Below are 24,671 nucleotides of genomic sequence, written 5' to 3'. Positions count from 1 at the left end.
CTTAGTAAAAAATAAAAAAAAGGTGATGGGGCAAGTGGGCATTGCTCTGCTGCATAGTAGAGGTGGAGATGAGTAGGTCACTATAATGATGCATGTGTTAAATATGTATGCAATGACAGGTATCATTGTATACGAAAAGCGATTCCGAATGGAGATGATTTGTCAGTCTAGGATAATTAGTAGGATATATTACCTATATTTTAATTGTAATATATCGTTATTTTACTCGATTTCGTAAAAAAATAAATTTCATACGCTCATAAAATGTTTTCTATATTGACGCTGGAATTTTGTTTTACAGTTATTTGAAAAAAAAGTTATGGAGAACCTTGTGTTGGGTTTTTTAATCTTAGATATATACCTAAATCACAAAAATTTTATGAATTTTCAACTTCAAATTTTCGTAATTTTGACATATTTTGTAAACATTTGAACTTTTAATATTTATAAACAAAAATTGTAATTATAACGATTTTTGATTTGTTTTACTACAATAAGAACAACTTATAATAAACCTTGTATTAATCTTTAAAGATTTTTTGGAAAGCCAAATTTTTTTTATCGGCATTTCAAGAAAAAAAATTTAGAAAAATTAAAAATTTCAATGGTCTATAAATAGTTTAAAAAATTCTAAATATTTTGAAAATTTAATCGTAAATAGATAACGCTAATACAAACATTTTGTGAAAATTTCACGTATTTACAATGATTCGTTTTTGAGTTACAGCAAAATCAAAAAATCGATTTTGACGAAAAGTGGTTATGCGTAAAAATTCCCGTTTTCCCGTTACTTTTTCACGGTTTTTCCTGCAGATGATTTTAAAAACTACTGGAAATTTGACCCCCCAAAGTACCAACTAGATTCAATTTCCTTATCAAAAAGGGGCTAAAGTCAAAAATCAAAACACTATTACTACTTCAAAACGTAATGACAGACACACACAAAAAAAAAGCAATAATAATAAAAAACACACATCACTCCGTTCAGAATCTAAAACAAAAAAAATATTATCTAATCATAATAATTTAATTTTACTTATGAGTTATGAGTTATGGCTTTATGGGTAAACTAGATAATAATAATAATATAGGTACCTATAATATAAGTAATATAGATGATATATTTTATCTATTTGATGAATATATTATATATACAATAATATTTTTGTAACTATGTATAATTTATTTTTATAATTATTATTTATTATTAACTATGATAATTGAAAATGTACAATATTAAAATTAATTTTATTAAACATGATAATAATATGATTTAGGTACATGGTAACGGAAATTGGAATACGAAAACAAAATTATTTAAAACTTGTTTTAAATAATTAATTTTATTGAAATCATATGACATAATGTATTAACAAACAAAAGTATTTAGATTTGTCTTGGACAAATCATAGAAAAACAAAGTAACTTTATTATCTATGTAAAACTATCAAGTAACTATAATCGTTGATTATAAATTATTAGTATTTATAATTAATAATGCTATAATATTATAAGCTAAAAAAAAATAATTATATAACATAGGATTGTCAACTACCTGCTTATTGCGTAGTTATGTTTATGTCACATGAATTATTTAAACCATACTATATATTACCATTGATTATAAATACTATTTATAATCAATGATATTACTAAATACGATAATATATTATGTAATATAAACATTACTGTACAAATAAGCATAATAATACTTATAAAGTTATAATGTATCATGTAACTACGTAAGTAATAATTATTATAGAGCACATTTTTTTATTATTTACTCTCCTGTTTGACGCTTATATACATCACTCAAATCTTATAATCAGTACATACTACATAGGTTTGTAATTTGTGGGGTCATGGGTGAAATCGTCTTATACCTCATTCACATATTAAGTAGATTTACCGACCTAAAAAAGTATAATGTCGATCGATTTGCATTGTACATTTGTTCTTTTTTTTGGCATGGATATAATTTTAGACTTGGTATTTTTAAATCACATATCGTACTAATAACTAATAAGTACCTACTAAAATCAGTAAATTCTAATGGGCGTTGATATTGTTGACAAATAACAAATAACAATAGTATAATACTATAATAAATCTATAATACTATTGTCTATTGACTATTTTAGATTATATATAAACTGTAGAGTGTACGGGATTATAGTATTAAAATAAAGTACCTAGAAAAAATGTTCATGTATAATAAACAATAGTATAACACTATAACTATTTAGATCTAGCAACAAAAATATTCAAATTTATAAAGTATTATTATTCAACTGTAGGCTGTAGCACTGTATCAGTAAAATTATTTGAATCTAATATTAAAACTATTCAAAGCTATTGTACTTGCCTACTAGTTACTACTTATAGTAAGCTATATTTTTTAATAGTTTATCCAAAATTACTATTGGTTAAATTTCAATAGTTTATCAACTAATAATTTTTTCAACGGGTAAGAAACTAAGAAAATAATGTATATATTATTATATATACATACACTTCACTAGTCTGGTATTTTTAAAAAAAATTAAACATTAACCTTTTAGAACAATTAGAACTAAATCAGTTTTTCATAAAAATTAAGAATCAATTAGGTATGCTATTTTATTGACTAGAATAACGTTTGCAATGTTTATGTGTACGTTTACTATTCTATTGCTATACAGTGTTGTAGGTCTATGGTCCGCAATATAGCCAACCTATTAGAGAACGTCATACGTCATACCCAAAGTGATATTATTATACCTATCTAATACTCCTTATAAAAAATCGCGCTTTCAACCTCCTTAAACTTTAAGTCATAAACTAAGATGTATCTTAATTAATTAATATTTTAAGCTTATGTCACGGTTGTTATCATGGTCAATACTCAATATCAATTTAAACAAACCGTAATATCGATATTAATTGTTAAATTTATTATTATATTATTTATATAATAGTATAATATATTATTATATATTATGAATATGGTATTCCTATCTTCACTAAACATATAATTTTATGCTGACGGTAGGAAAAACAATGGTTTTTGCCAACCATAAGCTTTAGCTTCAGAGCGATCAAGAAAATAACATTTAAGTAAAACATATAAGATATGCATAGCCGCCGTTGACTCCCAAACCGCACAATTTTGGTAGGTTAAAACCGCAGACATTTAATAGGTTATGATTTCGACCCCAAAAAGGTCGATAAACAAAAAAGCATATGTATATGTATAATTAATTATTTATTCTAATATTTCATCATAATAATTTATATATTCAAAAATTTAAAATATTAATTTAAAAAAATTTAAAACTTTCAAAGTTTGATTGGTTCAAACCGACTGCCGACGTTATTTAAAAACTTTATACGATCTCCATCACGTAAAAATTCTTCCCAAAATTGAAACAAATGCTCCTAAAAATAAATAGGCAACTAGAGACTTGATTATTGTATAGTACTTATCTTATAATCTTATCTTTTCATTATTTTCACTAAAAATAGTGTGTGGTTTTAACCCATTCTAAAATTCTTATAATTAATTATACCTATGCGTTTTTTGTTTATCGACCTTTTTGACTGTGCGGTTTTTGGATACGACAATTTTTTAAATTGTATGGTTTTAACCTATTAGATGCGTGCGGTTTTAATCTTCCAAAAGTGTGCGGTTTTTGGAGTCAACGACAGTGGTGCAATTATCGGGAGTGTTGGGTGTGCAATTTACAGGGGCCCCCGGTCTTGAGGGGCCTCTAGATTAAAAAACTCATGTACGATATTCCTTTACTGTAATCTGTAATATACACATATTATAATATTTGTTTTAATAATTTAATATAATAAATAATTATGTCTTTACTCTTTTGAATTAGAGAATAGTTCAAATTACGAGTACCTATGTGAGAAAACAGTTAAGTGTATCGTAATACAGTATAGGTTCGAAATGCGGATAAAGAGTTAGAGTATACACTATAATTGAAAATTTGAAACTTCTTTTATTATTATACATAATTATGTTGGTGTGTGTACTGTGTAGGTAATGTGTAAGTCAATGACAATATTACCTGTGTGTCTAACGATAATAAGACAAAAAAACTATCTATCTATAAAATTTTTGTATTACTAGGTATCTAATAATAATGAATTGGATACAAACAAAATCATTCATGATTTTGCTGCCGTAAAAACAAGAGTTAATTTTTATAATTAATTTTATATAAAAAAAAAAAATAACTAATAAAAATTATAATTATATTAATTAATTAATACTATGACATATGAGAAAACAATATTTTTAAAATTTATAATAAGGTATGACTGTTTTTCATTTTTATTATTCGGTAAGGGCCCCGGTTTGGAAATTTTCACATAGGCCCCTTATTATCAGGTTGCGCCACTGGTCAACGAATAAACCAAACTTGAAAAATACAATCATTACAAGGATCCGTCAACGTCGGACAACAGTCAACAGTTCACTCATAACCAGTGACGTATGTGTTGTAATATTGCTTATTAGTACATTTTTATTTTCCCATTATAAAACCGTAATGATAAGCCATCGTTATTTTTTCCAATCCAGATCTAGAAAATTGCGACATAAACAATTTCAAGACGAGTCACCGGTTGTATACGTCATGCGGTCATGTATACCTACCCAGTACCCATTGAACCAAGAATAATAAAGTAAATATTTTAATAGGTTTTCGTACAAATTTCGTAGTCATAACTGCTGATCAGGCCGATCAGGGATGGGCAAGATATTCAAAAATTAGTATCGCGATACTATAGATACTATAATACTAGATACTCGATACATAATTTGAAGAAATTAGTCATAGCCATGACGCATAGGATTTTTTTTAATTTTATTTATACAAAATTAGGTAGGTAGTGAATCTAATTTACAAATACTAGCATTAACAAATGCTTTTAACTTTAAAATTCCAAATATTAGTTAAGTTTAAGTATAAATATATGTATTATAATACGTCAATCATCAAATAAAATAAATAAATAATAATAAAAATAAATTATAGACATCATCTCAAATAGTATATGTCACGGCAAAAAACGTTAAATGTATTTAACTTTAAAATTTCAAATATTAATTAAAAATTAAGTATAAATATATTATAACAAGTTACTTGTTAAATTATATGAATAATATGTAATGATCTTTGTGTTATAAACCTACACTGGCTACAATTATCTACTTTTACTTATATATAAAGTTAAAAATTGTAGAATTTTTTCTAATACCTTAATACCTGCTTATCGTATAAACAATAATATACATATAGGTATTAGGTACTAAGGTACCAACCTACATATTATTGTCAAATTCATACGATTCATCGCTTAGTTCAGTCTAAAATTATAAAATAAATAATAAATAGTACATTTTATAAATAAAATCTTTTTATTTTCATAAACATGTCCTGATTAATTACAGCGATATCGAAACTATAATAAATTACCTAACTACTAAACTACCTACCTTCCTATATACTATCTGATTATTCTGATTTATGTGTACCTATCGGCTTTCGTGTTCATGTATAAAACATTTAAAGTTGATAAAAGAATAAAGACCTATTTGACATAAATAAATAATAATACAGGTAATAATATAATATTTCATATACCTAATTATTTCTGAAATTACAATAGTTAATAGTAAAATTGTGACCATTTATTTTAACTTCATACATAGATATTAGATATTTAGTACTATTTTAATCTTATTTCAATCTATTTACCTACCATCAATTAAAAAAAAAAACTATTGTTCATGATTGGCTTAAATCTTACCAATTCGTTCTTTCCACGCACCAGCCCCTGTGGCCTAATGGATAAGGCATCGGTCTCCTAAACCGGGGATTGTGGGTTCGAGTCCCACCAGGGGTACGGTCCAAAATTTTGCACTATTTATTTTTCAGTATTTTTTTTTATTTAAATTTTATTTACATTAGTTATACATATTAATAAACCATTAAACAACTATTAAAACTTAAATAAGTTCTTGAATGTGTAAAACAATTTATAAAATAAATCTTTCGGAACTATGTTTTTGTTGAAAACTTGAATTTATTGGAATTAATTTTATTTTAGATTTAGAGCGGTTTTATGATGAATTGATTAAGTATATTATAAAGATGTGTTCATTTTTTATTTTGTGTCTGTTCGTTTGTGGAAAAATAAAAGTGATTCAATTGTCAATATCTTTTTTTGTGAAAAAATGAATACAAGCTAAACAGTAAGACTAGTATAAGAGGTTTTAAACTAAAAAAAAAATCCTTGCTTTTCTTAATTATTTGGAAAAATAACAAAACAAATAGGGGAAAACGGGAATTCTTATGCAAATCAATATTTGTTAAAATCAATTTTGTTGTAAATAAAAATCAATTAACCATAATCACTTTAAATATTCGATAAATGTTTATATTTTTACTCGTATTGAATTGTTATGGTAGGTCATTTGAAATTAAAGTTTTTTTTCTAAAATTATCGATAAAAAAAAGTTTGTTTGAGGGCTGAGTTGTCAAGACATTGAAAATTTAATACATGGATTATCATAATTTATATCTGCTGGAATTAAAAAAAAGAATTGGGTGTCATTTCTCAAGTATTTTTTATAAGTTTCTAAAGTATACGTCATTTTAATAACATCGGATATTCATTGTACATTTGCACGAGTAAAAAATAAAATACTTATACGTACTGGCTGAAAAAAATTTTTCAAATACTATGGTAAATGAGTTATCAATTTATCATCATTACTAAATTCAAATTTAAGAATTGATGCATTATAAATTATAATTTACAATGACAGAGTGACTCCTTGATGACAAGTTAGGTACACTGTAATACTGTATACACTTAACATAATACAATATTTTAATGTACCTACAGCAAAACGGTTAACGGTTGGCGGTTATCTATAGTTTTCTATTTTCTACATTTTATATAGATAAACATAATTGAAATTGGAAATTTCTAAATTGACTTCTCTTAACCTTAAAATGCTTACCATTCTTCGATCCCATAGACCTATTAACTAAAATTTAGTTAATTTAAACATAATTGATGTATTATTTATCATGCCAACTATATTTAAAATGTTTGAGTACATTTTTTAAAGTTTTAACTAACCTATTTTCGTTAAGTATCTAGACTTAAATTAGTTAAATGGTAGGTACCATATTTAATAATGTATAATATATCTTATTGCTATCGCTTTTCAGTTAGTAATTGAAGTTCATTCCGTAAGACTATGTCGTAATAATATTTAAGGGGCAGCTATAGCTACACCAGCATTTGTTTTCTCTGTCTATTTCCCACATCATGATATATAGAAACAAAGATACTTCGTATTTCCACGATACAACTCTCTGGTTCAGTTTAGGGCAAAAACACCTATTATATATTTTATAAGAAAGAGTATTTCCTGTGCATTGGCCGGATAGATTTTTAATATTTACAATCTATCTATATACATATGTATAAAAATCTAATGCTGTTTGTTAGTATCGCTAAAACTCGAGATCGGCTGGACCAATTTAGCTGATTTTGGTCTTAAATTATTTGTGGAAGTCCAGAGAAGGTTTAAAATGTGAGAAAATATGAAAATGTTCGGAATTAATTTTTAATATTAAATTTAAATTTACATGCTTATTTGCATGGTGTATTTCGGATATTCCCGTGACCGACCTCAATATTATAGTAGGTTTCCAGCTACCTGTAACCTGACCTTTTTTCTTTTGTATATGTTTTGTCGTTAGCAGCGTGTAGGTATGAATTGTTCTGAGAAGTAAAACTCGACAATCTATCTATATTCTATATACTATCTTCTATCTCCATAATATATTCTTATATATAGAAATCATGTGTCACAATGTTTACTCGGGATGAACTCCGAAACTATCAATAATTCAATAATAATCCAACTAATAATATATTTATTATATTATGAATCTTCTTGATTTTTTTTTTTTAAACGAAAGAGTATATTATCATGGAGGAGGTTTCTATCGCAATAGCATTTGTCTAAATTAAAAAACCTCTGAGTTATCTATTAAAATAAATGTGTATTATTTACGTCCTATAATTGTATCAATTGTATACCTATAAATATACGAGTACATATACACTTGGCCTATGTGACATGGGCGTAAATTGGGGGGACTAAGGGGAGCTTAGCCTCCCTAAATATTTTAAAGTTTTTAAAGAAATTTAAGGTTATTTATTAGAGAAAATTATAAAATGTAAAACGTAATTCCTTATCAGAATATCCGATAGGTATGTGAACATTTAAGCTTCATGTATGAATTTTGTATTGTAAATGTATAATAAAATTAAAATGATTGAGCTATACGTTAATATTTTATAACGACAACGATAAAAAGTTATTTATTATACATTTATACGCTGTTAAGTAAATAATTTTGAAGTTTTTAAATACCTACATCTTAATACCTTATAAAATAAATGTTACAATAAAATTGTTCTATGTTTATAATTTAAGCCTCCCCTTCTAACAAGGCAATTTTACGCCCATGCATATACATATACATGTTCTCGATGCATTCCGAAACTACTCAACCGATTTTGATGAAATTATGATCAATGGGTGTAATTTTATCTCCGTCATAAGATACTAGATAGGATAGTTTTTATCCCGGTTAATGACCTCAATATATTACCTCTTTATTATGTTCAGGGCTGTGCGATTATTTAATGGATTATTCGAATAATATATTATTTTTAACAAATTATAATATATAATCGGTTAATCGATTGAAAAAATGCAACTCTATGTAGGTGGGACAGCTAGTTATAGGCAACCAAACTTAACGCGGGTGCATTTTGTACGGGCGACGAAGTGCACGGGGACAGCTAGTATTATAAATATAAATGTATATCATGGTTTAATATTATTATAGGTACCTATAATAATATCCTATAGCCGGTATAGAAAAACTAAAAAGAATTACAAATTAAAAATAAATTATATTAAATCTAATTTTCTTGATTTTTTTTTTTGCAAATCTGTCAATTATGTGTTCATTTTTTCACTTATTTGTTAGTTCTCTTTCTATGTATAAAGACGAAACTACGAAAGATTAATAAATCTACTCTGCAGTCTGCACTATACTGGTGCATCGTGCATAACCAAATCTTTATGCGGCGCATTGACGAAAATGACTTTTCATGTTTCTGATGACTGATGATGAGTGATGAGATTGATATGGTTATTGCAATTTGAATTAATTTGTAAATAGGTTACTTTCGGATTACATGCGCACATGAGAACTTCCAGCAAATAAATTTTATTAAGACAATTTTTTAACACTATCATTTATGCTATTAAAGATTAAACTTTTATATTAAGCTCTTAAAACATCATAAGACATCAATATATCATTATTAAAATTCTTTTTTATCGATCATATGTGGGATTTAATTAGTATAAACCAAATTTTAAAATAAAATTATAAATTAAATATTGATAACCCAGCTTACATCGCAAACCCAAATACCCAATATTATACATATATTATATATAAAGTATGTAGCTGCATGTACGTCCGTGGCATTACCTAATGCATTACCAATACAAATTCATTAAACTTATTTTTATAAACGCAAAATTACACTATTAACAATATTTTTAGCTCAAAATAAGCTGGGGGTGCTAAGCATCCCCTGGCACACAAGTATGTGCGCCAATGTCTGCAGCCCCAAACCCAATGGCTTATTAACGGTCGGGATTTCCCCCCAGGGATTGATGATTTAGCAAATAAGAACAGAAAGCAATTCAATAGTGAATCCCTACGGCTGTCACAAAATGCATTATCCGAAATTGTATGTGTGCACTACGGATTTGAGAAGTAGTGTGCACTGTGCACTAATAAATAACTTTTTTAGATTCCGAACGGAGTGATGAATGTATTGATTTTACAATGATGTGTGTTTTTTTTTTTGTGTCTGTCATCACGTTTTGGATTTGGAGTAGTAATAATACTTCGATTTTTGACTTCAGCCCCTCTTTGAATAGGAAAATTCATCTAGTTGGTACTATGGGGGGATCAAAAGTAAAAAATTTCCAGTAGTTTTCAAAAACATCGGGAAAAACTCTGAAAAAATAACAGAAAAACGGGAATTTTTACGCATAAACATTTTTCGACAACATCGATTTTTTGATTTTGCTGTAACTCAAAATCGAATAATTGTAAATACTTGAAATTTTCACCAAATAATTATATTACGGTTATTTTGACCTTTTTTAAACTACTTATAGACAATTGAGATTTTCGACTTTTCTAAGTTTTTTTTCTTAAAATGCCGATAAAAAAAAATTTGGCTATCCAAAAAATGTTTAAAATTTATACAATGTTTATTATAAGTTGTACTTATCGTAGTAAAAAAAAATCAAAAATCGTTAGTCACAATTTTTGTTTATAAGCATTTAAAGTTCAAATGTTTACGAAATATATTAAAATCGCGAAAATTTGCAAGGAATTTTGAAGTTGAAAATTCATAAAATTTTTGTGATTTATTCCTAAGGTTCAAAAATCCAATACAAGGTTATCCATAAGTTTTCCTTCAAGTAACTGTAAAAAAAAATTCCAGCGTCAATATAGAAAACATTTTAAGAGCGTATGAAATTAAATTTTTTACGAAATCGCGTAAAATAACGATATATTATAATTTAAATATAGGTAATAATATAATATATCCTACTAATTATCATTAACTGACAAATCATCTCCGTTCAGAATCGTTTTTCGTATACAATGATACCCGTCATTGCATTCAAATTTAACACATATAAATAAATCAAAAATAAATTTCATTTTAAAATATTTTTGAAAACTAGAAGGTCATTGTTATTACTATAAACAGTATAAACTATAAAAAATTCACTTTATATTAAATCAAATAGGTATGTGTAATATTTCTAATTTTGATCTTCATCCAGTTAGCTGTTAAAAATGACTTTTTGACAAAAAAGGAATAATAAAGTTCATGCGCTTGCATTACAAGTTACAACAACATTGGTATGAAGGTGTTTTCTTTAAAAAAAAGTTTATGAGAAATTAAATATATTAATTACATTTTATATGAGAGAATATCCTGCATGCGAATAAAGTACTTGTTAATAATCGTGTTTATTGTTTTCAGATTTACCTATATTTCATAAGTATAATTGCTTAGTTTTTAAAACTAAAATAGATAAGTAGTTACCAAATAATATTGGCGATTTGATATTAAAATAAAGATTTATTACCTATTAAAAAAATTGTTGATACTTATTTTATTCAGAAATTCAGAATTATTATGATAATAAATGGTCTGGGGAGCATTGCAACTATTTCCTCTAAAAATAACATAAAATGCTTGATCACAGAATCGAGAACAATATTGTAAATTTATAATACAGTAAGACTTCTGTTAACGGTCACATCTATGTAACGGTTAGGTTTTTTGGTCCCATCAAGTGTTATGCCATGTATTGTCACCTTTAAATAGCGGTCATTATTTATGGTCCCTTCGGTGACCGTTAATTGGAAGTTTCACTGTTTAATTATTTATTATTATTATGAGTGTGGTCTGTGATTAATAAAATACAATAAAATGTGTGTTTTTCTATTTCGCTATTTCAGGTGATTTAATAATTAACTAAAGTGAAAATAATAAAATATTTTATATTTTATTTATTTTTATTAGTTGATAAAAAAAGGATAGTATAATTTGTAAGTTAGAGATATTAAACAAAAACAAATAATTAAAATAACTTGAAATACCTGATACTAATAGGCCGAATTAGTATTATTTCACATTTGTTATATAATAAATAAACTACTTGCAATAGAAAACTATTTTTCTAGTTTTTACAAATTGTATTTTTAGTTTATATATATTATTACATAATATGAAAATTAAAATTAAGTTTATAATAATCTTAATTGGTCAGACTATGGTCTATTCAGCGATCATCAAGAATCGCAATATTAACCTAATAATAATCATGCATTGTGTCAGTATATTTTACTCTGATAATAAATGTATATAAAAATAAATAATTATGAGCTACAAATAATATTATAATAAAAAAATAAAAAAAAATAACTTAACTATAAATAAAAATTCAAAAATAAGTAAAATTTTACAATATTAAGGTCGTAAAGTTAATTAATTATGAGTATAATTATATAATTTATAAATACGTAAAAATTAAAAAAATAATTACAAAGGAAAAAGTACAGGTATAAAAATATTCTGAAAATTAGGAATTAAGTATACATTGTACTATAATCCGATATACCTTAGATTTTAGTTTTTAAATTAATTAACTTAATTTGTATGACATTCAAATACGTGTAATTTCAACGAGGCAGATTCTTTAAATGCCATTGGACAGTGTGAACATTTTATAGGATTGATGTTAGGATGCAAACATTTAATATGACGAAGCAAGTTACATTTTGTTATTATTATACTACACCATTTGCATTCAACAGTTTTTGATTTTAGTTTTCGATAAGTATGTTTTATAGTAGAATGATGATGTCTTTTATGTTGGCTCAGAGATTGTTTCGATTTACAATAATTATTGCAAAAAGGACATTGAAATGATTTTTCTGTTTCCAAGACATTCTGTGTTTCACTGTTAGAAACCGATTTGTGTTTTATTGATTTTTTAGTTGTTTTTTGGTTTTGAAGTGAATTACTTTTATTAAATGAAGTATCATTAGACATATGCGATAGTAAGTGTTTTTCAAAGTTTTTCTTTAATACAAATTTTTTATTGCATTGATTACATATCATTTGTTTTTTGTGTTGCTTGAAATGAATATTTAATTTGTGACGTGTAGTAAAATGTCTATTACAATCTTTACACTTATGACTTCTGTTAAAATTTGCAATCTTTGGAAAAACAAATTTTTGAGATTTTATCAATGTATTTTTGTTTTGATTTTTGATTTTCTTCTTGTTTAATGAAACAAGCTTTTTCCTTGAAATTATTTCGCTTCTATAACTATGATTTTTTAAATGACTATTTAATGCCGAAGAATTTTTAAATGATTTAATACATAAATGACATTGATGAAACTTGGAAGTTTTTGAAATGTTATCACAAATATCATGATGATTAAGAAATTGAGTTTCAGACGCTGTTGTAAACATGCAATTTAGACACTTAAATGTTTTTAATTTTGTTTTTTGTAAATTTTTATTGGAATCAGTTACACAAAAGTTTTGTGTAGAATTGTTTGAAACATTTTGTTGTAAATCTACTGAAGTACTAGTATGGCAAGAATTTTTAGCCAATGCCGTGGTTGATCTCGAATTTTTGTAATTTCCACTAGGAGTTATCATCAAGTTACTTTGAGATGACGACTGAATTTCTGAAGGGCTTATGGAAGAATTTCTCATGCATAGATAATTAACGTGTTCGCCCAGATGTAGATTCAAATGAGCACTAAGAACAAATGTTGCATTGCAAATATCACATACATAAGGTTTACTACTATGTGACAAATTCTTATGGATGACATATTCTTCAAAATTATCGAAAAAAGCAAAGCATACTCCGCAAAGAAATCCGTTATTGTTAGGATTTTCTGAATTGTCTGCTAAGCGTGCAAATATAGTTTCTTCAGTTAGATCTATTGGCTCAGTTTTTACTTCAATTAAATTAGTATTTTCAATTTTGATATTAATCTCTTGTACCGAAGATTGCCACAAAGTATGTTCTACTGTAGTTCTTTAATAAAAAAAAATAATAATAATATTAGGTTATATAATAATTCAAATATAAATCACATATTCAATTAATTTAAGTATATTATGATTAACCAATTAAATGGTAGTACTTGAAGATTTTTTCTGTAAAACATTAATTGGACAACCAGATCATGCCACATTGCCAAGTATGTAATATATAGACTATGGATGACTAGTTTATCCAACAAGGTAATTAGTTTAAAAAAATGTATGTACCATTTACTAATAATTCACTTAATTTATGCTTAATTAGGTTAGCACTAAGTTAATGATACTGGAAACTAGATACATATATTTTCGGTATTCTTGTCGTATGCGGTCTACTGCACACTTGTCATCTACACACACATGTTTCTATATGTCATATGCAGTCTACCACCACTTTTTATCTACTAAAGATCATTTTCAACGATTCAACGGCCATGACGATTAAGCTTTATCTTAAAGATGTAATTTCTATATCAATAATAAATTACAGTTTAGTTTGTGCTGTAACACCTACGTGATCCGTTATTCTACAGTTTATTTACTGCACTTTAAACATTATGTTAGCCAAACATTTCAATGTAATTATCCAATCAGAGGAAAATACCATAGCTTTTTTAAAGGAAAAACGACTTATTGAAACCAATAATCATGCTTGTGTACACTGTGGTTCGCCAACCAAATACTATACTCGCAAAGAACGGGGAAAAGAACGAACTGTGATACAATGCACTAAGAAAGGTTAGTCCATGGGTGTTTGGAATGTGCGTGCCAAAAAGACGAAAATGGTGTTATCGAGGCAAGATATTTTGTTGTAGAAAAAAGAGACAGACCGACACTGCATAGAATAATTCAAAATGAAATTGAAATTGGTACAGAAATACACTCAGATAAATGGCTTGCATATAAGACATTAGAAACTAAAGGGTACATACATAAAACCATAAACCATTCCCAATTTTTTGTCGATCCTATCAATGGTGCACACACACAGCGCATAGAAAGTTTATGGGGAGGTTTAAAACTTAGAATCGTAAAAAAAATGCATGGTACATCACCATCATTGCTACCCTCGTATTTAACGAAACAATGGTGGCGTCTAAGAAACAGCAATGTTGATATATTTGAATGTTTTTTAAGAGACGTAAAGTTATATTGTACCTAATTTAAATAATAGAAATGAAGATTATATATAGATTATAGTATTTTTTGATACATTGGCATATTATATTATTTTATTTGTTTTTATAATTATGTTTCTATACCTATTTTTTTTGTACCTAACTTCACCTAATTTAGGATTAGATCGTGACCGTGTATTGTTTTATTGAATTCTTTTTAATACATATTGTGTGTCATTAACTTAAATATAATATAACTCTACCATAATTTAATTACGTATAAAAATTATGCTATAGACTGCATATGACGCATGGGAGCCCATAGTAATTTGGGGTCTTTGGTTATAGGGTTAAATTTGGTATAACAATATTTTTGGGGCCCATTTTTTATTTTTGCGGGGAAGCCCAAATTTTTTAGTTACGCCACTGATATGATGTATAGAAACATGTATGGTAGACGACAAGTGTGCGGTAGACCGCATATGACAAACAGAAACGTGAGGTAGACCGCATACGACAAGAATACCATATTTTCTTAAGAAAGTGGTTCATGTTCACAAATATTAAGAGATTTTGAGCATTAGTTAGGTGGCAAAACCAAGTACAAAGAGAAAATGTTAGACATCTATATTATATACATTTTATATTTTATCACTATTAAGAAGAGACAATAAATTTTACATCTTATTAGTTGGTAAGTATTGTTATACTTTTTTCCAAATAAATTTGAAAAGAATGAGGACAAAACAGTGTCTCATAGTTCACGCAAATGCAATCACAAGACCGGCAACGACAACGAGTAATGATACATCCTGATTCCTGACCAACGGGCAGAGGCTGCGCGAGTTTTTCCAAACTTATTTGGAATATAGTATAGTAAAGACAATATAAATATAAACATTATATTTTAAAATATACATACTCATAGAACTCGAGATTAGGATCATCTTGATATTCCTGTTTTATTGTTCTAAGAGGAATACTCTCATTTGATAAATTAGATGTATTCTCCTTTTTCTGTTTTCTAAAACAACATAATAATAAAAAAAAATTATTTTGTCAATTAAAAATAATTAGGTTTATGTTATGTGTTGAAAAGTTATACTTACATGCCAGTATACTGCTCTATATCTTCTTGAGTTAGCTGTGTAAGTTTAACATAAGGGTTATAATTCGGACGTTGCTCTTGTAAATGTTCATTAGTATGTTTTGTGGGCGACATTTTGGAGTATTACTGAAAATTGAAATTAATAGTAAGTACAGTAACAGTAGATCGTTAAATATCAAAATGGTACAAACGATTAGTTAATAGTAACTGATTATGGAGTAGAAATAAAAAAAATATTTACAGTAAACATAATGCCACAACAATAGGTGAAATAAAGACCAACAAACATTAAAAATCAAATAATGTATAAGTATTAAATACGTTACGGTATTTTGTATTCAGTATTGTACAATATTGTCGTTACTCGTTATTCTTGCTTGTTGATTGTAATGTATGTAGAGTACTGGAGTTATCAATTATTGAAGTATGGTAATTCGAAATTTCGTGTTGAAGCGACTCTTGATACGGTCCAGAACGCGGAGGTAACTGTTAAGTCATAAATAAAACACTAAAATGTGAAAACGGCACTTTAACTAGTTACTATAGTAGTAAGTACTATGGACCATTATTCCACAATGCTACAATGCAACAACGCTACATTAGACAAATAATCCATTGTGTTATCGGGCCTTTAACCACCTTTAACCGCCAATAGATCAGTGATAAAATAAAATCAAAGATATTAGAGAGTCACACAACAATCCTAAGTTATCACTCCTTTGTCTATATCAGAGGTTCCCAAACTGTGAGTCGCGTTATATTTTTAAATGATACATTTTTTTTTTGTAAGCTACTAATTCACACTAAAATAGCAAAAAAAAAAAAGGTAATTTATTGATATTGTGGGTTACCAAATTTAAAAAAATTCCTCACTCCCCAGAATGGGCCGTACAATAAAAAGTTTGGGACCCTCTGGTATATATTAAATCGCGCCCCGCGGGTTATGCAAATTGAATTTGTAATACATAATACAATTAAATACATATATCGTATTATATAATGTATAATAATATCCACCTCGAGGCGAGAGACTTCATAGAAAATATTTAATATGTTATTAATCACGTTCGTCTGTGATAATATCTATGACTTAGGTCTAATGATCAATTTATGATTTCACAGAAGCCAGATATTATTATGAACAATAAATACGTTTATTGCATAGTCGTATACATAAAATATAGATCTATATTTCTATAACCCATATAATATATTTTGTGGTTTATTGTACATTTGTATATCATTATAGAAAACTCAAATCAGTCAAATACTCAAATCGGTGAATATTATTTATTGTTATACCACCAGGTAACATTATTTTATCACAGTATTTGTAGCAAACCGCTTATATTTAAAGCAACAATAGAGGCATAAATTACTAGAGAAATAAAGAATAATAAAAATATTTAGAGGTATTTTATTTCAGTTACTATCCGGTGGGTTAGTGTCAAGGGGGTTAACAATTAAACATTAAAGCAATTATATGTTCTTTTTTTTTATTATTAAAAATAAGTATATTTACAATCTATACATAAGTGTATAATAAGTAAGTGTGGTGACAGAGTAAATAAGTAACATATACAAATAACAAGAGAAGGAAGGCTCCCAACAGTGCCACCTAACCAGAAATTAGGGTTTGAGTTTATTTAATTAATGTTTTTTTTTTTTTTTTTTTTTTTTTAATTTAATTAGGTGCTTTGGCCATTGCCTTTTTAACCTTCTAGGAACGATAGAGGTAGAGGATAAACTTTTAATGATGGGGTTTGAATGAGCGCGGAGCGTTGAGTGGAATTTTGAATAATAGGATTTGGCTAAGTCGTTAAGGGTTGGCATGTTCAGATCTTTATGGAGGTTTTTATTGGTAACATACCAAGGGGCAGAGGTTATTAGGCGTAGGCATATGGATTGGAATGCTTGGAGGGTTTTAGACGTTTTAGTGTTTGATGGTTTTGCTGGCCCCCATAGTTGAATGCCGTATAGCCAAGCCGGACGGATTATCGATTTGTATATCGTAAGTTTGTTGGTTAAGGAAAGTTTTGATTTTAATAGGGGTCTCAAAAGGTGAAGTCTGGAGTTCACTGATTTACGTTTTTGTTTAAGATGCGAGCTCCAGTTTAGGCGTTAGTCGATTATTAGCCTTAGGTATTTAACTTCGTCTGACGAAGGAATTACTAGGTTGTTAAATTATATGTTCTTAAACTATGAACTAAGACGATTCAAAATTTCATAAATCATTATCAAAATATTATCATGTACTATGATAGTATGATAAGAGGTTTAGAGATAAGAAATCGTGAAAGTTACTGTATTAAAGAAACTATATTTTTTATATTAGGTATAATTTCAGAATTCACTGGACATTGAATTCAAAATCGCAACGGGATGTAAAATACGTCTATAGGTCAAAGATTAGTCTATCAGTATTCAGTTTATTCGGCATTAAATAGTGATGTAAAAGTTATTTTACATTTCAACTAATACTGTATAGTGATTGGTGAGTGAGTAACTGTGAAATATATTAAGTTGTTTTAAATTAAATTTTTACAAATATTTTTCTTTGAAAATTTAATTTAGTCGCAAACTGATTGAAACTGTCATATTGTCGACGTTGTGTCTTTTTAACATACAGACATTCATAATATAATTGGCATCGTGTGCCTTCATTGACATTATGGCGGTTGCTAGTAAAATATTAAAAACAATAGACACATCATGTCATGAATATATGCACCCGTGGGTGTCTTCATGTTCTGACGCAAGTGCCGGTGTACTCATTCATTCGATCCAAGCTTCATTTCGAATTTATGTCACCACATACATGGTATTATTTATCTATTTAATTAAACTAAAAATTTGTAATTTATTAATTATTTTGGTAGTTGACTTTACTGATGAAAGGTCGAAAGCCGACTAAGAAGGAACTCAAACGAACCCTATTGAGCATTATTCAGTCAACTGCTTTTCTGTCATGTCATGCATTTGGTTTTTCATCTTTTGTGTGCTTACTAAGGTACTGCTATTATGAAAAATTATATAATTGCATGACAGCTCATTTGCAAGTGTAATATAACTAACCTACAAAAAATATTATATTTTTAATATGTAGTATACAGGCGTGAATCCAGAATATGTTTATTGTTGGGGGGGGGAGGCAATACCAGGTATGTATCGTATTTTATCGGTAGCCAAAAACTGACATCCTAGAATTTATCTGTGTGGCAAAGTCTATGGGGGGCATGGCACCTTAGCCCCCCCTCTTGGGTCTATGCCTGGTAGTATAAATATTTACTTATTTATAAGTGAATTGTATAATTTTTTTTTATTAAATAGAAAATTAAGGTAGGTACCTTGAAGATTTAAGTTGTCAGGTGAATTTAATGATGATGACTGATATTCCTGTTAGTCTTGCTATGATTTAATTCATAGGAGTAATAAATTGAGCAGTGATTTTCATAATATTTTAACCTATATTTTTATTAATAAATGGATTTACTAAAATTTGTGGTTATTATTTTTATTTTTTTTAACCATAATGATAGTTATTTGTATTTTGTAGTCTCAAATAAAACACATTAGAAGTTTCATTTTTAATTTCTTCAGCACTGAAAATTTATGGGCTATGCTGGTCTTATATTTAATGATTGTTGATTATTATTACTATTATATTTGTATTGTTGTATAATTTCAGAAGAATGTTTGGGAAATTCAATGTACTAAGTGTGGCATTCCTCCCATGTTTTCTAATCTGTCTAGTTGCTATATTAATTGAAAGGCCATCCAGACGAGGATTACTAAGTTTATATGTCACAAATGTTGTAAGTCACTCATAGCTCTTATGACGTTTAATACTCAAATTAAACACTCAATAAATATATATATTAGATTATAATTTTTAGTTGAATTATACTAATTTAATTTAAGCCAGATGTATTTAAAACTTATATTATATTTTAAGGCCTCAGAAACATTCTATAATATGATGGTTAATAGAGGCATTATAAATCCAATTCCTTATGGAGATTTATTTATATTTGGATCATCGATTACACTACTCCTTTATTTTTTTAGAGGACAGCATAATAAAACAGATTCAATATATTCACTATTAAGGTAAATACAATATTTTTTTAATTTGTGAGATAACAAATTATTATATACATGTAATAATAGGTAATGTATAATTTAAAAAAAATTTAAATTTAAATTTAAAAAAAAAATTATTAGTTTAATAATAAACTAGTTTATAGATTGGACTAATGTAAAACACCATTTTGTATAGTGATTTTAAAAATGTCTTAATAATTAAATTATTAATATATTGTTACACACTATTTGCTGTTTTTTAATAAACACTTATCAGCAAATTTGCATTCAGAAAAATCAGTCTTTTGTGTTTTGTTGTGTATTAGATTTAATATCAGAGTGGATCCACTTAGTTAAGAACAATTTGTGATCTATATTTGTTCATTGGCCTTAAATGACTATTGGCTAATGATATTTAAATTTACAAGAATGTTGAAGTAATAAAATTAAAATTGCTTATAATATCCCGCTTTAAAATTTAAATACCTGTAAAAAATCAACATTCCCAGATAATATTCTAAACTTTGGTTCTCAATAGGAATGTTATAGATCTATCCTAGTGTTGTAGAATCTGATTAGAAACAAAATAAAGAAATGAGAGAATTAAATTTTTTTCAAATAAAATCTTATTATTGACACTATCAAGCAACATATTATTAATGATTTTCGCTCACAACTCTAAAGCTAATATCATCAACTATTGAAAAGCTCCTTTACATTCAATGTCCTAGCTCTGTAAACAGATTTAATGAATTCATGGATATCAAGGTAAAAAATATCACTCTTGACTCACCAAAAAACTGAATAGTATATGAAAGACAATACAAATTTCATAAGTGTAAAGAAAGATCAACTGGATGAAATTTCAAATTAATTTTTTGACTTTATAATTTTCATTTTTAATTTGAACTACAACTGACTTAAATATTTGCTAATTGTTTTTTTTTAGGATACTGTATTTTTTTTTTTAATACAATTAAAGTCCATGTTTTTCTTCTAAATTTTAGAATCTAAAATCTTATTATATTATATAAATTTTAAAAATTTAAATTCAATGTATTACGATCACAGCAAATCTTAATGGTAGGATGACCTACCTATTGCTTTTTTTTTACACACTTAATATTGTAATATAACATTGGATTTAGTTAATAGAATTATTTATAATTAAGATCAAACTGACTTACTTAAATTATTCTTAACAATAACAGAGCAAATATTATTTTTAGTTTTGAATGTAAAAAGTGTATTTTATACAAATACAGCAATCAAATAACAATAATATACAAATATTTAAAATACTCCAATAATTGAATAATATAAGTACATAAATACATAATTTGTTGTATGTATTTTAAAGGTTTGTTGTTGGCCCTTCTGAAGAAAATGATTATACAAAACCATTGTTATCCCCTCAAACTCCCCAGTTGGGAAAATCAAATCAAGATACTATTCGACAAGCAATTACAGATATACATCAAGCTTATTGTACTATAGACAGTAAATTAAAGACAATTTGGACTAGTGATGTATGTCCACATGCCTATGGATGTTTACATTATATTCTTAGTGTGAGTAAAAAATTATTGATTAATAAATTTTATGGTCTCACTATACTTGCTGATTTATTTATAGTCAGGAACAAGACTATTTTTAGTTGGTTATACGCTGCAATTAAGTTTGAAGTCTTTGTTACAAGCCAATCGCATTTTACGTAAACCTAGTTATATTCTAAAACTAATGATATCGTCAGATACATTTAGTTTAGGAGCTTTTCTTGGAGGATTTTCTTCCATTTATCGAGTAACTATATTTTTAATAAGATCGATGTTAATGAATTTGTTTTATTCAATTTGTTTTTATATTTTAGATTGTATCATGTGTAATGAGAAGATTATTAGGTAAAGATTCAAAATACATATGTATTCCTGCAGGATCATTGGCTAGTCTTACTTTTTGTTTGTATCGTAATAACACAATTGCTTTGTATGTTATGTTGAAAGCATTACAGGTACTATGGTCATAAGTTCTTATTATTCAACATTGAATGGATTACATTAATTACTCAAATATCTATTTTTTCAGATAATGTATATTAAAGGTTCTAACGATGGACTGTTTCCTGATTTACCTCAAGCAAATATATTCTTTTATTGTTTTTCTACGGCTATTTTATTTCATGCAGCTATACTTGAACCACATAACCTAAGACCATCATATTGGAAATTCTTACAGTCTGTGTCTGGAGGAAGTATAGGCTTAGTTGATAGACATTGTTTAGATATATTTGGTCTCAAATCAAGTGAATCACTTGAAAGAGTATTAAAAAAATATAAGCCAGTTCCATTACAAGTTTTTAAATTTTAAAATTACGTTATTTAGTCGAGGACAGAAGATTATGCATGGTTAATGGTGTATATAATATATAATAGTGTTTTAAAAATATATGTTAATGTTATAGTTTTTTTTTTACGGGAAACAATTTTGTTTTTAAATATTTATTTTTGTATACTTACTGTTTATTATGTCAGATTTTTATACGTTAAAACAAGACGATCTTTATAAATAAAACAGTGTTGTGTTCTAACATAATTTTGATGCCTGTTAATTATTAATTACTGATCAGTGATCGACCATGAAAATATTCGATAAACATTTTGTTAGTAAAAATGAAATCCAAAATGTAACTGATTATAATTCAATACTTAAATCACACTTATATGAATTTGAAAAATATTGTTATTTTATAGTTACAGTTTCCAATAAGATATTGCATTTAAAATAATTATTAATGTACAACAGTAATTTAACGTTTTAAAATTTGTACTTTGTATGAAAATTATGTTACAAAACGAAATAGGTGAATTATACATAAAGCAGTCACACAATCAATATTATTGATAGTATTTCACATACTGACAATATAACCAGTAGGTATAATGTATGTGTTAACAATCATGAAATATGAATATTCTAGTTTTAATAGTATCATAAATATTAAGATGTACATTATATTGTAATTCAAAAATATGATATTAATGACTGATAAAAAATGGGATATCGAATCGGCACTCGGGAAGTATTTTCAATAATCTGTATCTGAAATTTAAGTTTAAAATTTGGTGATATTTGATGTCAGATGAGTATTTATCATGGGTGTAGTTTGATATGACCATCTGTGGGAGCTATATAGGACTAGAAAAATGTATTCCAACTGCTTATGTTTAACTTGAATTAAAAGGAAAGAACATAATATTCTAGAAAATAAACTTATATTTGACTCTTTCTTCTTCTTCAAGTTTAAAATACTATTTAAATAGTTAGAGGTGGCGCTACACTGGTGAAAGGGTGGGCAAGTGTCCCCAACAATTGATTTTACCCCCCCCCCCCCATAATTTAATGATAAAAATATGTAAGTAAATAAAGAAATTGTAAATCATAATATATAAAATAGTATTAATTAATTTAAAGAGTTTTTACTGTTTTTAGACTTAGTCATATTATTTTAAATTTGACTGTTATATTCAAATAAAATATGCTTTTTTTGCACATTAAGAAATAAAAATACTCAATAAAGTTTTTACTATTATTAACTGCACAATTTCTAAAATCCCATACATTAAAAATAAAGTTATGTATTGTACTATTGTTACATACAAATAAAAGAAAACAGAGGAAATTTGAAATTTTACTGTAGTACATTTGTAATAATAATATAGTAGGTTTATTTTTTGATTAATTATTTAGAAAATAACATATTATACCCAAAACATTTTTAGAAATATTTTCATGAAAATTATCTGGTGACGCCACTGAAAGTTAATGATAAAAAGATTACTTTATTCCAGTTATGAAATTTCGATTTAACAAGTCATGTCGCTTAAAATTTCTAAAATTGGTACTAATAATTTGATAATAATAGCAGAACACCGCATCTAGTTCAACACTTAGGTACCTCAAGTCATGGATATGTCTTATACTTTTATAGTAATTTGAAAAAAATTAATAGTTTTGTTCCATTTAATGTTTTAGGATAACTGTAAATTTAAAAATATTTTATTTCACAGTTTTACCAAGTATTTACATTTAGTATAAGTTAAGTCGATCCTGTTTCCAAGTCCCCTAAGCCTAGCTGAAATGAGTCATCTAATGCAATTTCAGAATGATCAGGTTGAATATTGTTAAGATCATCCAAAATATTATTAATTTTGATTTTACTATTTATTGGACATGGATCGTCCACCGCTACGTCTTCGTTGTCCTTAGTTGATGGTAATGTTTTCATATCAGGCGTTTTCTTAAAATCAAAATTAAACATACTGAATATTTTGAATACCATTCACCACTATTCAGGTCTTATGATGCCACGGTCCACGATGGAAAATACTCAAATCACAGAAACAGAACAATAGGACAATACTACCCTCGACACTACTATAGATAAATAAATTTTACTATTATTATTACAATATATATATATATATATATATGTATATACTGTGCGATATACAAATTCACGGTCATAGAATATAAGGTCCGAATGAAGAAACTAATAACTATATGGATGCCAGATGGCTGAAATGCTG

At 26.9% G+C, this 24,671-nt stretch overlaps 2 protein-coding genes and 1 non-coding gene across 6 annotated transcripts; 2 read left to right on the top strand and 1 right to left on the bottom strand.

Moving 5' to 3' along the window:
* The first annotated feature begins 5,831 nt into the window (after nucleotides 1-5,831).
* Trnar-ccu (transfer RNA arginine (anticodon CCU)) lies at nucleotides 5,832-5,904 on the top strand. Its single transcript has one exon. It is a non-coding gene; the product is annotated as a tRNA-Arg (tRNA).
* A 5,973-nt stretch (nucleotides 5,905-11,877) lies between these two features.
* On the bottom strand, nucleotides 11,878-16,637 carry LOC132929171 (zinc finger protein 595-like). Of its 3 annotated transcripts, none has more exons than XM_060994318.1 (4): nucleotides 16,324-16,637; nucleotides 16,004-16,128; nucleotides 15,817-15,918; nucleotides 11,878-13,768 (listed from the first exon to the last, which is right to left on the bottom strand). In XM_060994318.1, the coding sequence occupies exons 2-4, from the start codon at nucleotides 16,114-16,116 to the stop codon at nucleotides 12,355-12,357; spliced, it is 1,629 nt and encodes a 542-aa protein (XP_060850301.1). In that variant the 5' UTR covers nucleotides 16,117-16,128; nucleotides 16,324-16,637; the 3' UTR covers nucleotides 11,878-12,354. The 3 variants fall into 3 exon arrangements, with proteins under 3 accessions (XP_060850301.1, XP_060850302.1, XP_060850299.1); XM_060994319.1 differs by having other exon boundaries at nucleotides 16,367-16,637; XM_060994316.1 differs by having other exon boundaries at nucleotides 16,329-16,635.
* A 1,661-nt stretch (nucleotides 16,638-18,298) lies between these two features.
* Nucleotides 18,299-22,677, top strand: LOC132929172 (transmembrane protein 135-like). 2 transcript variants are annotated; one of them, XM_060994320.1, is made up of 9 exons: nucleotides 18,299-18,496; nucleotides 18,577-18,823; nucleotides 18,882-19,012; nucleotides 19,691-19,817; nucleotides 19,958-20,112; nucleotides 21,446-21,656; nucleotides 21,721-21,888; nucleotides 21,956-22,096; nucleotides 22,171-22,677. In XM_060994320.1, exons 2-9 carry the CDS (start codon nucleotides 18,674-18,676, stop codon nucleotides 22,450-22,452), a joined length of 1,365 nt encoding a protein of 454 aa, XP_060850303.1. In that variant the 5' UTR covers nucleotides 18,299-18,496; nucleotides 18,577-18,673; the 3' UTR covers nucleotides 22,453-22,677. The 2 variants fall into 2 exon arrangements, with proteins under 2 accessions (XP_060850303.1, XP_060850304.1); XM_060994321.1 differs by having other exon boundaries at nucleotides 18,299-18,500.
* The last annotated feature ends 1,994 nt before the right edge of the window (nucleotides 22,678-24,671 follow it).

The sequence above is a fragment of the Rhopalosiphum padi genome, chromosome 4 (assembly GCF_020882245.1).
Source record: "Rhopalosiphum padi isolate XX-2018 chromosome 4, ASM2088224v1, whole genome shotgun sequence".
In the NCBI taxonomy this organism is placed as follows: Eukaryota; Metazoa; Arthropoda; class Insecta; order Hemiptera; family Aphididae; genus Rhopalosiphum; species Rhopalosiphum padi.
The sequence above is the reverse complement of the archived record's forward strand: the minus strand, read 5'-3'. Positions and strand labels throughout refer to the sequence as shown.